This window comes from Denticeps clupeoides, chromosome 20, assembly GCF_900700375.1.
Source record: "Denticeps clupeoides chromosome 20, fDenClu1.1, whole genome shotgun sequence".
Lineage (NCBI taxonomy): Eukaryota > Metazoa > Chordata > Actinopteri > Clupeiformes > Denticipitidae > Denticeps > Denticeps clupeoides.
The window spans coordinates 3,973,075-3,987,038 of NC_041726.1; the positions used below are offsets into that span (position 1 = coordinate 3,973,075).

The 13,964-nt window shown below is 41.8% G+C and overlaps 2 protein-coding genes across 2 annotated transcripts; one reads left to right on the plus strand and one right to left on the minus strand.

Moving 5' to 3' along the window:
• The first annotated feature begins 728 nt into the window (after window positions 1–728).
• On the plus strand, window positions 729–2,073 carry chrac1 (chromatin accessibility complex subunit 1). Its single transcript, XM_028964119.1, has 3 exons — window positions 729–904; window positions 1,127–1,253; window positions 1,340–2,073. The coding sequence occupies exons 1-3, from the start codon at window positions 758–760 to the stop codon at window positions 1,414–1,416; spliced, it is 351 nt and encodes a 116-aa protein (XP_028819952.1). The 5' UTR covers window positions 729–757; the 3' UTR covers window positions 1,417–2,073.
• LOC114770311 (uncharacterized) lies at window positions 1,079–5,084 on the minus strand. The gene is made up of 3 exons (XM_028964118.1): window positions 4,980–5,084; window positions 4,234–4,713; window positions 1,079–2,917 (listed from the first exon to the last, which is right to left on the minus strand). The coding sequence occupies exons 2-3, from the start codon at window positions 4,704–4,706 to the stop codon at window positions 2,776–2,778; spliced, it is 615 nt and encodes a 204-aa protein (XP_028819951.1). The 5' UTR covers window positions 4,707–4,713; window positions 4,980–5,084; the 3' UTR covers window positions 1,079–2,775.
• Window positions 5,085–13,964: the final 8,880 nt, after the last annotated feature.

A 13,964-nucleotide genomic window follows, 5' to 3' on the forward strand; every position in this document is an offset into this window, starting at 1 on the left:
TCCTTTGACATTTTATTTGTGGGGTGGTAGTAGCCTAGTGGGTAACACACTCACCTATGAAGCAGGTGTGTGGTAGTAGCCTAGTGGGTAACACACTCGCCTATTGAACCAGAAGACCTGGGTTCGAATCCCACGTACTACCATTGTGTCCCTGAGCAAGACACTTAACCCTAAGTTGCTCCAGGGGGGGCTGTCCCTGTAACTACTGATTGTAAGTCGCTCTGGATAAGGGCGTCTAATAAATGCTGTAAATGTAAATGCAGAAGACCCAGGCACTTAACTTTGAGTTGCTCCAGGGCAACTGTAATCTGATAAATGCTGTAAATGTAGATGTTATATGTGGTCTTTGCATATGCAGACAAATGCATAAGGTTTTCAGCTGGTTATAGTGGAGATGTGTTTGTGTTTTTTAGGCTATTGTTGCACATAGCGTTTACATTCAAAAAGTTTCATTCAAAAAGTATTTCAACTGCTATTAAACTGTTTTAATTTCTATTAAAATAAAAAAAACTAATAGTAACAAACTAGCATGGTCAGATTTGAAGAATTGGAACAACAAATCGTAAATTATTATCGAGGATAAGTAAAGCCAAGACGTACACGGTCGTAAAAAAAATAATGTAGTTTCTTCGTCTCCTCGCAACCACGTTACACCAATCAGATGCCACGTTCAGAACACGTGACACCCGACGTACGCGTGAAAAAAACTACATTTCCCGGCCGCCTCTGAAACTGGCGCTCAACTTCCCGACCGAGGATGTCTGCCCGTAACGTGGAAGATAAAGTAGCGGTTAACATCAAACACGTTTCTCTGCCAATGTCCCGGGTTAAGTTGATAATGAAAAGTTCCCCCGACGTGTCGAATATAAACCAGGAGGCTCTCTTTCTAACTACCAAAGCGACGGTAAACTTTGATGCTGCTCCGTGAACGGGAATGTGGGTAGCAGGCTAGTTGGCTAATGTTTTGGAAGCGCTGTAGCAACTGGAAAATGGTTAAATGCCTTTACATCTCTGCAACGTTAGTTTTAGTAAGGTTTTACCTGACAAAACAACAGTAATAATTGCAAATATGAACGAGAGAAACGTTGTTCTGTAATGAAGATTTTTTTATTATTATTATTTCCAGGAACTTTTTGTTCAACACCTGGCTCTGTCGTCGTATAAAAGTGGCTCAGGGAAAGATCATAATGCACTGTCATACAGTGACCTCGCCGGCGCTGCAGAAGAGAGTGAGACCTTCCAGTTTTTAACGGGTACGGCTCATTCTGTCTTGTGCAGCCTGTTTGTGGGCCCGGTCTCTGGTCATCTGAAACTAACGGACGTCGCAATTCTCCCCCAGATATCCTTCCGAAGAAGATTCTGGCCAAGGATTACCTGAAGTCCCTGGAGGAATTACCGGAGGAAGGCGACAACTGAGCAAGCGGGGCTAAGCACGATTCTTAACCGCACACGTCACGTTTTCACAGAGCAACGATGGAGGATGAATTTTGTCTTATTCCCTGGAAGCTGGACAATCCGTTTCTCTAACCCGAACAGCCCTTTAGCAGCAAGACCGAAGCGAACGGGTTGGATTTATCAGGATGCCTCGCTTTTATTTTACTGTACCTCTTCAGGGTGGAAAGTGCTCAGGAAATACTGATCTGTTCGGTCTATTCCACTTACAATTGGAAACGAAACGAAGTCTTTGTAAACGTGCACAGAATGGTTTGTGAGTATTTATTAACGTGCTCATTTGCAGACTAATGAAGCTGCAATACTACTGCATTCGATGGCAGCTCGTGAAACGAACACGTCGCTCAGGGCAGAAATTGGTGGAGAGGCACACGTTCGAGGTACTAGTGCTGCCATTGGACGTTAATTATGTCTCCGCCCTTCAGACACTGTGTTGGACGCTCTTAAAAGCATAGTCCATTCTTGAAATTGTTATTATTTGTTTTTTTTTATTCTTTATCCAACTTAATATGCACTGGATTTCAAAGGCATTTCCCGATGCTGGTCATGTTGTTTTGTTTTTTTGTACTGTTTGCTGTACAAAGAAGAATAAAGATGAGAGTGCGGTATGCTTTTTCATTGGCCTTTTGTTTGGTTAATATATAACAAAGACAAAGTGCAATTTTACTGATCGATATTCAGTTTAATACCATCTCTGAAGGTAAGCGGAAGACACTCATCTAGACCCTTGTAACCTCTTGTAACCTTCTTATTGTCTGACTTATGTATAGAAACTAGAATAGAGTGAATAAAAATATTGTATTCATAGTTGGGGGTCCTAGTGAACCAGAACTGATCACTTCATCAATGGTAACATGGAAGCACATTGTAAGTCGCTCTGAATAAGGGCATCTGCCAAATGCCTTAAATGTAAATGTAATAGACAGAGGTCACGTAATAAACGTTTTGTACAACTGTTAGCATCTCGTATAAAAAGGACAGGGCCCCCCCCGGCCTCTGGCCAAGACCCGTCCGTCTCCAGAGGCAGGTGAAGGGCAGGACAGATCCTTTTTGGACCTAGAAGCCTGCGGACCAGGAACAGCTGAACTGTCTCGCACGGTGCAACTGCGCTTTATGTGTGCTTGTGGTATATTTTCTATATATTAGATATGAGCCTATATCGTATATGGTAGTCGTTTTATGCTGTTGTGGTCAAGAGATACTGTCGACCAGAACCAAATTCCTTGTATGTACTTTTTTTGCATTACGCCCGTAAAGCAGTAAAAACAAGAGAAAGTGCCGTGTAACATGCACCGTATGATACATAAGCGTTTACGTGTACGGTCAACGCGCCAACAACTTGGCCAGTCTGAGCTGCATCTTGTCTAAAGACTTCTCCAAACTGGAAAGCTGCATCTCTAAAAAGGCCGCCAGCTGCTCCCGTCCATCCATCGAGTCCCTGGCGTTGGTGAGCTGCTCCTTCAAACTAGAAAAAGACGACCAGATTCACTTGCATTGTTATATGCAGACCGCTCCGTTTTGACCGTGCATAGTTTAAGTAGTAATTACAGAAATCAATAAAATAGAATAAAAAGTGTAAAAATAAAACAGAAAGAATAAGGCTAGTAAAAAGACGTGACCCTATGAACCAGAAGACCCAGGTTCAAATCCCACTTACTACCATTGTATCCCTGAGCAAGACACTCTTGAGTGTCTCCAGGGGGGGACTGTCCCTGTAACTATTGATTGTAAGTGATTGATTGAAGTGATTGATACACAGCAGCACAGCACATGGTGCACACGGTGAAATTTGTCCTCTGCATTTATCCCATCACCCTTAGTGAGCAATGGGCACCATGACAGGCGCCCGGGGAGCAGTGTGTGGGGACGGCGCTTTGCTCAGTGGCACCTTGGCGGATCGGGATTCAAACCGGCAACCTTCTGATTACGGGGCCACTTCCTTAACCGCTAGGCCACCACTGCCCCATAAGTAGTCACTCTGGATAAGGACGATAAGATAAATGCTGTAAATGTACTCTATAATGCCAGCAAAGCTATTTATGTTCAGTGAGAATAAAAGACACGGACGTCATTGGCTATTGAAGTTGGCCCACGAACTGCTCAGCTTTTGCTCCGAGACGAACTCGTCTCTGCTTTTCTGGGCCTTAAAAGTCTGGTGCAGCTGAAGCCAAGCAAAACGATAGACGTTCGATAGGCGTTCCGGACGAACGTCCAACCCCCACCCCCCTTCTTTTCTTTTTAACCGGACACGGGGGCCGACTGGCGGCCGGGCCGCATGACTTCATGCTGCAAGTATTTAAACGCTTGCGGCGGGACTCCAAACTCCAGGCTTTTCTCATCACAACTACAGCGCACGCTCTCCTCATTAGGCCTCCACTAAAAATGCCACTGAAAAGTGCACACCCCAGATCTGCTGTTTTGGGGAGCGTGAAAAGTCCAGTTCACACCAGATTCCTTCTACTATTTCCACACAGGTACCGTGCTTTTACTTTATTTTTTTGATTATGGGTTTGGTTTGATAGGGTGGTAGTGGCCTAGTGGGTAACCCACTCACCTATGAAACAGAAGACCCCGGTTCAAATCCCACTTACTACCATCGTGTCCCTGAGCAAGACACTTAACCCTGAGTGAGACACCCTGAGGGGGGGGACTGTCCCTGTAACTACTGATTGTAAGTCGCTCTGGATAAGGGCGACTGGTAAATGCTGTAAATGTAAATGTTTGTGATCCCTCCCCATATTTTTGATGATCGAGGCCACGTGCATGGAATAAAATGGTCACCTTGAGAAGGTGTAATGTTCCGTGCCTTCCCTCCGTTTCTCCTCCAGGCCGAGGAACACCTTCTGCATGGTGTCGGCAGTCTCCGCCACATGGCCGTGGTCTTCCCGCACGCCCCGGACGTTCTCCAGGGCCTGCTCGCTGTACGGAGCCCCCCCGTCCTCCACGCCGCTGGCCTGCGACACGGCCTGCAGCGCGGCCCGGTTCTGAAGCACCAGCAGCCGGGACCTCTCGAACTCCTCCGGCCCCGCCACGTCGTCCCAGCACACGCCCGAGGAGGGGGGCAACCAGAAGCGCTGGGTGCAGTTGGCCGGCCTGCCGGGCGTCTCCGTCACGAAGGGGCCGTCTGCGGGGAAGCTGTGCAGCAGCTCCTGGAGACCCGAGCCCCACTCCGCGTCCTCCAGGTCCCCGGCGGAGCCGGAGCAGCAGCAGCAGCAGACCCACAGCAGCAGGAGGCAGCAGCTTAACGGCTGCATGGCGACACTGAGACACACGAAAACACCAACTTTTACCACGTAACAGGGTTAGGGTCCCGATAAGTGCCTGTCACCTGCGTCCCCAGCGGCTGGGTTCCTTACTACGTTCCCCAAACTTCAAAACCAACCCGAAAAAGCCTCTACGTCGCGCACAAACCCAACATTCTTTCATGTATTTATTTCCCGCGTATAAATACTCCCGCTAGAGGTCCTATTTCCACGACCCCACCGTCGGGAGAGCAGGTTTTGTCGCAGAGGTTTCTAATACTCTACCTTCCTGGAGGCGCAGCGCCGGCGAGTCGCGGTCGCGGTCGTGGCGGCGGGGGCGCGCAAGCGGGCGGAAAGTCTGACTCGCCGTGCGCGCGCCCGACGCCACCGGTTCCCCGCGCACCGTTTACGTGCCGGGGCGCGGCGCTTTTATTCTCCTTTTAAAAGGCTCCTTTCGTCAAATGTAAGACCCTGCGTCGGGGTTGTCATCTACTTTGGTCCAAGGGCCAGAGTCTTTCTCTGCAGACACTAAACAATTGTGTTCTAAAACACAGTATCAATCGTATTTTATCTTAAGTGTGTGTGTGTATATATTTAGACCTTAATATTGGTTAAATGCAGAGGATAAATTTCACTGCGTGCACCGTACGCTGTGCTGCTGTGTATCACAAGTGACAATCACTTCACTTAAAACTTGTTCACTAATCGGTAGGGTGGTAGTAGCCTAGTAGCCAGAAGACCCAGGTTCAAATCCCACTTACTACCATTGTGTCCCTGAGCAAGACACTTAACCCTGAGTGTCTCCAGGGGGGGACTGTCCCTGTAACTACTGATTGTAAGTCGCTCTGGATAAGGGCGTCTGATAAATGCTGTAAATGTAAAAGTAATCGAGTAGCGTATCTTTTCGAGGCTTAGACAGGACATGAGGTCCCTCATCCATTGAGCACGGGTGGAAGGAGCAGCACCCTTCAATCTAAGTAAGACTGCACGTCCGGCTAAAATGGAAGCAAAAGATAGTGTCTGGCGTTTTACCAGGGTCAGACATGCAACGTCACTGATGCCAAAAAGCGCAATCAAAGGATTAGGCTGTATGCGCTGTTTGAGGACTGAAGAAAGGGTTTGAAATTTTTCCTATAATACTGTATGTAACTTACAGAATTGATCTACTTAGTGAAATCTTTTTTTTTTAATATTGTGTGCATTGCCCTTTTTTTCTGTTGTTGTTGTCCTCACAAGATCCAGGAAAAGGGCGGGGAAAACCATCTCAGATCCCTCACACCCTGGACACAGGCTCTTTGACCTGCTGCCCTCTGGCAGACGTTATAGAAGCCCGCAGACCAGGACCAGCCGACACTGGAACAGCTTCTCCCCCCTCGCCATCTCCCTCCTAAACAGCTTAAACGGTCACATTGCACTTTATGTACACTCTGTATATAGGATTTAGTTTTTTGCCGATTTATTTATAGACCTATGTACATTCTGACATATGTTTATTTATATATTTATAGATATAGTTATTTATAAACAGTAAAAACAAATTCCACAACATGTTGTTGTTGTTTTCTACATTTACATTTACATTTACGGCATTTGGCAGACGCCCTTATCAGAGCGACTTACAACGTGCTTTCAAGTTACCATCGATGAAGAGATCAATTCCGGTTCACTAGGACCCCAACTATGAATACATCTATTTAATTCACTCTGTTGTAGATTCTGTACACAAAGTTTGACAAGAAAATTACAATTTAATCTAAATATTCTTTAAAGAGGAAGGTCTTGAGCTGTCGTTTGAAGGTGCTCAGTGACTGAGCTGTTCTGACCTTGAGGGGAAGTTCATTCCACCACCGAGGGGCCAAGACGGAGAAGAGTCTAGATGAATGTTTTCCTTTTACCTTCAGAGATGGAGGGACCAGGCGAGCAGTACTGGAGGCTCGGAGTAGACGAGGTGCAGTGCGGGGTGTAATAAGGGCTGTGAGGTAGGATGGTGCTGCTCCATGTTTGGCTTTGTAGGCCAGCATCAGTATTTTGAACCTGATGCGTGCAGCTACTGGGAGCCAGTGGAGGGAACGTAGCAGAGGGGCGGTGTGGGAGAATTTGGGAAGGTTGAAGATCAGTCGTGCTGCTGCATTTTGTATGAGTTGTAGAGGTCGGATGGTATATAGAGGTAGACCAGCTAGAAGGGAGTTGCAGTAGTCCAGTCGTGAGATTACTAAGGACTGAACCAGTAGTTGGGTGGCCTGTGTTGACAGATAAGGACGGATTCGTCTGATATTGTAGAGAAGGAATCTACATGAGCGGGAAAGATTGCTGATGTGAGTTGAGAAGGAGAGTTGGTTGTCTATTGTTACGCCAAGGTTGCGGGCTGTTGCAGAAGGAGAGAGCTGCGAGTTGTCTAGGTAAATAGCAAGATCCTGATGTGGTGAAGAATCTGCTGGAATGAATATTAGTTCAGTTTTGGTGGGATTGAGTTGGAGGTGATGGGCTGCCATCCAAGACGAGATGTCTGTTAGACATGCAGAGATTTTGGAAGCAGCATGAAGATCAGAGGGAGGAAAGGAGAAGAGGAGTTGTGTGTCGTCAGCATAGCAGTGGTAGGATAATCCATGTGAGGAAATGACCTCACCAAGTGATCTCGTGTAGAGGGAGAAAAGGAGAGGACCTAGCACCGAGCCTTGAGGGACACCAGTGGAGAGTCTACGTGAGGTAGAGGTGGATCCTTTCCAAGTCACTTGGTAAGATCGCTCATCAAGGTAGGAAGCAAACCACTGCCATGCTGAGCCCCGAATTCCAAGCCTCTTCAGGATTGACAAGAGAGTCTTGTGGTTAACGGTGTCAAATGCAGCAGATAGGTCAAGGAGAATAAGAACTGATGACAGTTTTGCCAATCTGGCTGCATGTAGCTGCTCGGTAACCGCCAAAAGGGCAGTCTCGGTGGAATGAGCTGTTCTACTCTGTACTTGAGAGACACCATCTACCGGAATCAAATTCCTTGTATGTGCTTGCACTAACTTGGCCAATAATTACGATTCTGGTTTCTCTTGTTTAAAGTCAATAAAAAATATCTTTGAGAAAGTGCTGGAGGGTATTAGAGTTCTGTCCTATGTAGTGTACTATTTGCGAGTCTCTTGCTTTTTTTTTTTCTATTTGCCGTTTGCGAGATGCGTCTGCTGTTTGGCGCAGAGTGAGGAGAGGCCACAAAGCAGGCCAGGACCACACCTGGTCATTTCCATGTGCATGCTGAAAGAGAAGTGATTGGGATTCGAACCGGCAACCTTCTGGTTACTGATTACGCCGCTTCGCTGCCCGCCGGAAGCGGACTGCGGGCGGTGCATTACTGACAGATTGAAGGCTTTTTTTTTTTTTTTTTCCATTTGATTCCTGACTTTTGCAGAACTTTTAAGACCTCAGGATTTAACAATTCCTGGTCAATTTAATGATATTTAAGCCCTTGATTTTGGTAAATTGAAGTTAAGAAGTTTAAAAGGATTCCTGTATTTAGAGCTTGCCGAGGTGCCACGGCCTAGCAGGAATTCAACCTGAAGAGTGCACTTCAGGCGAAAATGAACTAGGTTCAGGCAACAGCATCTGTATGCATTTAGAGCATATTTGGCACTTTTCTCCCCCAGGGTGGAACTGGGAACATGGAAAGGAATGACCTCAGTCGAGAGGAAACTGGATTAGGCCATGGCAGTTTAAAAAGAAAGTACATAAAGCTGGAAACGTTGCAAACAAACTCATCCATGAAAGACGTATCAGATGAAAAAAAAAAAATTAGTTTATTAATTTATGCAATATACAGGTCAAGCAAGAGAGTGAACTATATTAAGATATACATATTTCACATTATGTCCAAAAAGAAGATTTACAGCAAACAAGTTCTAAAAGAAGAAAAATTACAAAAAAAAAAACAAAAAAAATGCTGACACTTTACAAAAGGAGAATAGTAGATTATTAAAAACAGGACCAAAAAAAAAAAAAAAAAAAAAACCTCACTCACCATAACAGGAATGACCAATTCAATTTGGCATGTGTTATAAAAAAAAAACAATAAAATTCTAAAAAGATGGTATGTATATATTTTTCCGTGAATGAAGTGAGAGGGAGGTTTGTGTCCACAGGACAGTGCAGGGATGCATTGGTGTTGAAACTTTGGTCATTCTGCTCCTCCAGGGCTCACACAATCCTCTCCGACAACTACGGTGGGAGGGAAGGAGGGAGACACGACAGCACTGGAGTGTCCCGGAAAGAAAACCATACAAATGTGTTTGCGGCTGTTGCCGATTTCTCTCAAACTTATTGGAAGGGGTAAAATTTTAAGAATACTGGTCCAGGACACTCCTACATTCATAGGCGGTAGATATTAGACATGGCATGATTTGTAGTTTTTAAAAAATATATATAAATCAAGCAGAACACTTGTGTCGGATTATATTGCATACTTTAAGGCTAAGACATCCTAAACGTTGTTCCCCTCCACTAGATACAGTTCTAAGGCTACTTTAAGACAAAGGTGAAGGAGCTCACTGGGGGAAGAGTAGCAGATACAGCCCTTATTTGGCGATACCTGAGTCAACAGCAATATTATCCCTCTGCACAGTCACTAGGTATTTCAGAGGGGGGGGGGGGGGACTTACAATTGATTTTTTTATTAATCATTTTAATAAACAATGACACTGTTCCATACTGGCATGTCAAACTTAGGTTAAGCAATGGCTTGAAAAAAAAAAAAAAAAAAGAAAACATTAAATGTGGACATATCTGATCATACATTTTGTGTGACCCTTAATTCATACAAAAGCAACTGCCGAATAAACATTTCACATTTCTTTCCTGTAAAAATTTGGCCACCCATCCTTAGCCAAAGCTTGACTAACAAATAAACATACAGAATGTCATTTCAATCAGTCAGAAATTGATGCTGATCCACATGCATTTACGCACATCCCTCTCATGTTCAACAAACCTCCCCGAAAGGGTATGAAGTACACAAAATTAAAATATGAAGTCAATGCAGCATATATCAGGCTTCTGAGGTACTCCATCTCTAGCTCATTATCATTTTTTTTAAAAAGATAAGCAAGCTGAGTCATTTTACTCCATAAAAACTCCTATTATAGCACAAAATACCTCGTCTTTTTTTTCTTTTTCTCTGCCTGCCCAATTGCATCTGGGCTGTTTTCAAACGGTTTCAAAAGTGCAAAATATAAATACTGATCATTCTATGCAGCATATCCTTTCAAGGTTGCATGATAATTGACATAGAAATTCTGTTGTGATGATGAATTGAAAAAAAAGACAACTGCCAAGGAAGTCAACGAGTGTCTGATCTTTAGCAAAAAAAAAAAAAAAAAAAAAAGAAAAAGGCACAAAGAACTGAAAACCACCACAAAGATCTTAAACTCATTAGTAACAGGATTTCATGTCCAATACAACCTTGCTTGTACCTTTTCCAAATAATGAAATTAAAACCAGACAGTGCAATGATTAACGCCATAATGGAAAAAAAACTTATTGATTTATCTTTAAGGTTACCTCAGTCCCTTCATAAAATTACCAGTAATGTGAAGTAGCTTATTAATTCCTGCCTGTCTTATTTTGGGTAAAATGTAGAATGCTAGAGATATTTTATTGCCCAAAAATTATAACATTATCTGTATTGTCGTAGAAGTAAAAAGTGTAGCCTGCTTTGATCAAACGCTGCATATAGTTTGTTGGGACATCAAATTATGTGATTTAAAAGCAGACAAAATGTACCATAGAACCTGGCCTTTGATGCTGCGCTAATGTTATGACGAAGCCCAGCACAGTCGCTACGAACGCCACATTACATAAAAACAACCCAACATGCGTTGGTGGAGTGCCAACCTTACAACAGGCCTCAGACTTTTGGTATAGCCATGACACTTGATTTAAAGACAAAGAGGCAAAAAGACAAATTGTCCTAAATAATTACCTTCAATTATTGCTTTGTGTGGAGCCTCTAAAAACACAGGCGCTCTACTACCTCAAGAAGCTGCTTCGTTGGCAAAACATGTCTTACCAGCTACAAATAAAGCACCTAGCCACAAATAAAAGCAACTTCAGTTGTATTTTTAACAGAAAATATTACACTCCAATTAGAATTTTTGGTCCCCTGAATTTCTGCAACACAATGAAATGTCACTCACGGTTGCTCTCATTATTACAGATTCATAACAAATCAGAAGATAAAGCCATAGCTTTCCCAAAGAAGGGGAGAAGAAAAAAAAAAAACAAAAAAAAAAAAACAACAGTATAGGCTTGTGTTTGGTCACTGTTCTTATATTCGTTACATGATAAATTAGGGCATGCATAGTAGCACCCAATACCATTCTGAGGTAGTTTTTCCAAGCAGATAGAGAAAGCCAGATCATTCAGAGGCTAAAAAAAAAAAGAAGGTCATTTATGCCTTCGGTGCACAATAAACGGTAACGAATTGGTGGAATTATGGTCAAGTGTGTATAAAACATACAACCACAACAGATACTAACTAACGATCAGACCAAAATGGTCCAAACCAGCCAAGATGTCAATTACGAGTATCACAGCAGTACTTACATATAACACTTGGTTTTACAGACAGTCAGGTGGAAAGGAGAAGTATCAGTATAATTCTTTTTTCTCTCTCGACAACATTACCAGTGTGTCAAGGCGCATTAAAAACAGGGTTAACTACAGAATAGAAATATCTCCCGCCCACCAAAAAAAAAAAAAAAAAAAAAAAAAAAAAAAAAAACAACAACCTCTGTGTGCTTAAATATCTATACTGTGTGAACAAAGCTTATAGTACAGCAAACGTGAACTTAAGCAGATAGGAAAAATATAGAGGGCACTATATATCTGATTGGATATTTTTGTAAATATTGGAAAAAGTGTCAAATGTAATTTGCTTTACTTAGTACGTGTACTAAGTACAGTCACTATAAAACGCTAGGCTTTACAAGAGTTATAGTGACTTTTCAATTAAGCCTTCCTAAATGCAAATTTCATAAAAACAATAAAAAACTAAAATTAGGTTTCAAGGAGAGAAAAAAAATAAATAAAAAATAGAACACTAGTGCACAACATACTAAGAAGGTAAAGCTCGGCATAAAAGCAGCATAAACACACTATACCCTCCACACACAAACAGCTTGTCCCCCTAAAACACAATTAAAAAAGCATAATAATAAACTACCTAATAATACAAGTCATGTGATCTACTAAACAAGATAAACACTTAAAACATTCGGTAGTGTAAGCAAACCAAGGATTTCTGAGGCGGGATTTTGAAATATTTAAAATCCTTCAGTGTAACAGTCCGGAGAAAGCTACACGTCAGTCATATAACTAGGGATAACTTAAATATGTAAAAATTCATTCCCCCCCCCTAAGGAAGCTACACCAAAGGAGTAAAATCATCTTAAGAGTCTTAATTTCACTTATCAATATTAAAGTAAAAAGCACCACATGTTGAATCTTCCAAAGTACATGCTGAAAAGACTGAACTAACTGTCTAGACAGATATGTAGCAAAAAAAATTGCCGTGACCAGATAAAGCCGTTTCATTCCAAATTCAATGTTCTCAATTGTATGCAATTATCTTGTGGAAATGTGGGAACAAGTAATTTGACGAATGAATTGCAGTTACCTTTCCACTATAAATGGCTTCATTAATGTTCTCTGGTTTGCATAGGATGTAACAATAAAGAACTTGGCTGGTAAATTAAATTAGTGCTGATGTCTGGCACTGATTTTACACTTATTTAAAAGAAAAGTAACATCACACTACATGACTCACAATAGTGCAAAACATAATATTGTGTTAAGCTTTTTTTTTTCTTTCTTTCTTTCTCCTGAAGAACTGCATATACTAGTACATCTGAAGATCTAAGGTGCTGGTATTGCAAGGTATATAGCTTTCACAAATGGCAATCTTTTAAAGACTTCAATGTTTGAAAATGCCATATAAATGGGGGAAATAAATGTAAATATTCATAGAAATTAAAAAAAAAAAAAAAAAAAAAGAACCCCAAAAGATATGAGTGTTGTAACAAGCAGACAAAAAACATGGGAGAAGAAAGAATATTCAGAAATATGTGGCAGTTTCAGACTTGGCTAATACTGAAGTGTCATGGATAATATGGGGCATGAAAGGTTTACATGGTTATTTTTGGTACAGAGCACATGTTCAAAGAAACAAACATGTTTTTACATTACATGTTTACAAACATTACGTTAATGTTTACAAACATTAACGTGGGATAAAACGCCAATTTGGCACCAGGTATGAAAGGTGACATTATAAGTGGTGATGAACTACAGAGACGATCACGTTAAAAAGGCTTTGCCATTTTGAACCAACCAGTCAACCAACATGACAGCAAAAAACGAACATGATGCAGCATTGTCGAGTACAAAAACAACCTCCAGACATGGGGGTGGGGAACCCTAGAGAAAGTCAGGTCATGTGCAATTATGAAGAAATGACCAATGCTGTGATGTTACCATCCTACAAGCCACAGGTAACAAGAGGTAAACATACAATCATTTCAACACAATTGCATCCACAGACTACATTTTTTTCCCCAGAGGTTTCTAGCTTCCAAGAATGTATGGAATTTGCACCATGTCCATTACCTACCAAAGTGCATCTATTTTATCATGTTGCGAGACCAGCGCCAAAAAAAATTTAAATTTAAATTAAATGACAAAAAGTTCATATCAAGTACTTGATCAAATGCCCCATGAACACAAAGTCCGTTGGATTATGTCAGTTTACAAAACATATAAAAAAAATTGATACAGTGAAGGAGTATAGGGGATTATTTGAAAAAAAGAAAACAAAAATTCTGCCTTACATGGGGGGAGCACAAATCTAGCACCGACATGTAGACAATGCTAATTACAAATAGACTATTATTGATAAAATGTCTGCAATCTTGTTTGGCTAAGAAAGTTGGAAAGTTCATACGAAATATATATATATGTGTGTGTGTGTGTGTGTGTGTGTGTGTATCACTACCAATGGTCTGCATTATTAAAATATACAATATTTGCAAACAATGACAAAAATCACCAATACTGCTACAAGAGGTAAAGAATTTGTACTATACACGCACACACTACTAAAATGCACCCATCCAAAAATATATACTACATTAAACACTACCTAAAATTCAAAGACAAACATTACAGCTAAAATCTCTTGGTTTAAAATGCATAGTTAGAAAAAAAAATATCTGTCCAACCTAAATGATTAAAAGAGTC